At 41.0% G+C, this 1,951-nt stretch overlaps 1 protein-coding gene across 1 annotated transcript in view; it reads right to left on the minus strand.

Moving 5' to 3' along the window:
- Window positions 1-1,951, minus strand: part of PIK3CB (phosphatidylinositol-4,5-bisphosphate 3-kinase catalytic subunit beta) — a 164,281-nt gene that overhangs the window by 160,619 nt on the left and 1,711 nt on the right. The window contains exon 2 of the mRNA XM_007947506.1: window positions 1,091-1,316. Within this exon, the coding sequence (XP_007945697.1) occupies window positions 1,091-1,316 (226 nt within the window). The remainder of the gene's footprint in view (window positions 1-1,090; window positions 1,317-1,951) is intronic.

The raw sequence follows: 1,951 nt of genomic DNA on the forward strand, positions 1-1,951 counted from the left end.
CTGACTGCTCCTCTGTCCTGGTTCCTGGGCCTTTTAATCCCCTTTTTCCCAGTCTCCTGCCCTGCTGCTTTGGGCATGCCTAGGTTCCCTCTCCTCACCTGGATCCCGGCAGCTGACTGCTCCTCTGTCCCAGTTCCTGGGCCTTTTAATCCCCTTTCTCCCTCTCTCTTGCCCTGCTGCTTTGGACGTGCCTGGGTTCCCTCTCCTCACTCTCAAATTCTGTTCCTATCTCAGACTGATAAACAATTTACAGAACAGCACTGGTCCATCGACCATACTTGAAGAAGTAATGTTTTAAGGGACAAGATTCTGGTGGCTTCTTGGCCATAGCCAGCTACCCTGAGGGAACAAGTAGTTGGACCTGTGGGCTCAGGACCATGGTTGCAGGGGACATCAAGCTCAACTGGCACACCATGCTACACACAAAAAATTCTTCTACACCCTACTTTGGTGAGTAGCAGGTAAGGTCTTAAAAGCTTACAAGTGGCCATCTAGATGCAACGATGGGTCTCTCCTCATCCAGAGCAAAGAAGAATGAAGAAAACTGAAGACACATGGAAACGATTAGTCCAAGGAACTAGCAGGCCATGTGATACTCAGCCTATATGACCACGAGACCAGAAGAACTAGATTGTGTCCAGCTACCACTGTCAACCACTCAGAAGGGGATTGGTGCAGATCTGTATAGAGGGGGAGAACAATGTGGAACAAAACTCAAAATCATAAAAAAAAAAAAAAAGATACCAGGCTTCTAGCCAAACAAAAGACATGGAGTGAACGTTTATATCAGGTAGATACGCTCTCTGGAGCAATGAATTGTAGGAGAATAGAAGGGCAGTGTTTGCACGGGGAGATAGCTTGGGAGGTGAAGTACATAGGAGGGAAGGACACAGGGAAGAGGTAACTACAGGAAGGAAGTGGGAAGAGAGCTATTGCATTGTGGGAAATTGCAGTCAATGTTATGAAACAAAATGTGTGTGAACTGCTGTACAGAAAATGAATTTGCTCTATAAACTTTCAACCAAGTTCATACATATGATAAGACATACTAATAATTCCTATTATTCATATGACGAAGTTTTTCAATTACCTTTTCCTATAAGGACTCCAATTTTTGAGTCTAATTTCTCCCCTGGGTCACAACTTCTTGTCACTAATTTGAGAACTGGAAGAAAAGGTCTGACATCACACAGTCGTCTAGTTTCATCTTCAAGCTCCTCATATACAGCAGTTTGATTCACACATGCAAACATATAGGAATCAATTTCCATAAGGAGGTTAAACATTGGGTAATTGTGAACTTGCTTCCATAACATCTGCAGGAAAAAAATGGTAAGACATTTTATGGGATGGAAACACTTGTGTAAGCGTACAAACATATATTTACAAGGATGCTGTTATGGATTGAATTGTGTCCCCCCAAAATACATGTCGTAAATCCTAATCCCTATACCTGTGGTTACAATCCCATTTGGGGATGGCTTTTACTTATTATGTGAATGAGACAGTTATGTGAATGAGACTTTTTAAAGTCAATCTCCTTTGGGATATAAAAGATTAAAAACAAGCAAGTGAGCAGAGATGAGGGAAGATAAGATGCCACACCACATGAAGATCACCAGGAACACAGACCTTCCCCCAGAGCCGACACAGAGAAAACTCTGAATTCAGACTTCCAGCCTCCTAAATTGTGAGAAAATAAATTTCTGTTTGTTAAAACCACTCACTTGTGGTATTTCTGTTATAGCAGCAGTAGATAACTAAAACAGATGCTCACTGCAGAACTGTTAAAAAAAAAAAAACTGTAGACAAACCAACTGAAAAAACAATAAGCAATTGTTTTAATGAATGATATAATATTATAGAAATGTGCAACTAATATGTTGTAATGCACTCTGACATGGAAAGCTATAAAAGCTTTGTTTATTTGTTTTTAATAAGTTGCAAGGGA

Source organism: Orycteropus afer, unplaced genomic scaffold (assembly GCF_000298275.1).
Source record: "Orycteropus afer afer isolate SDZICR_OR568_19922 unplaced genomic scaffold, OryAfe1.0 scaffold00188, whole genome shotgun sequence".
NCBI lineage: Eukaryota > Metazoa > Chordata > Mammalia > Tubulidentata > Orycteropodidae > Orycteropus > Orycteropus afer.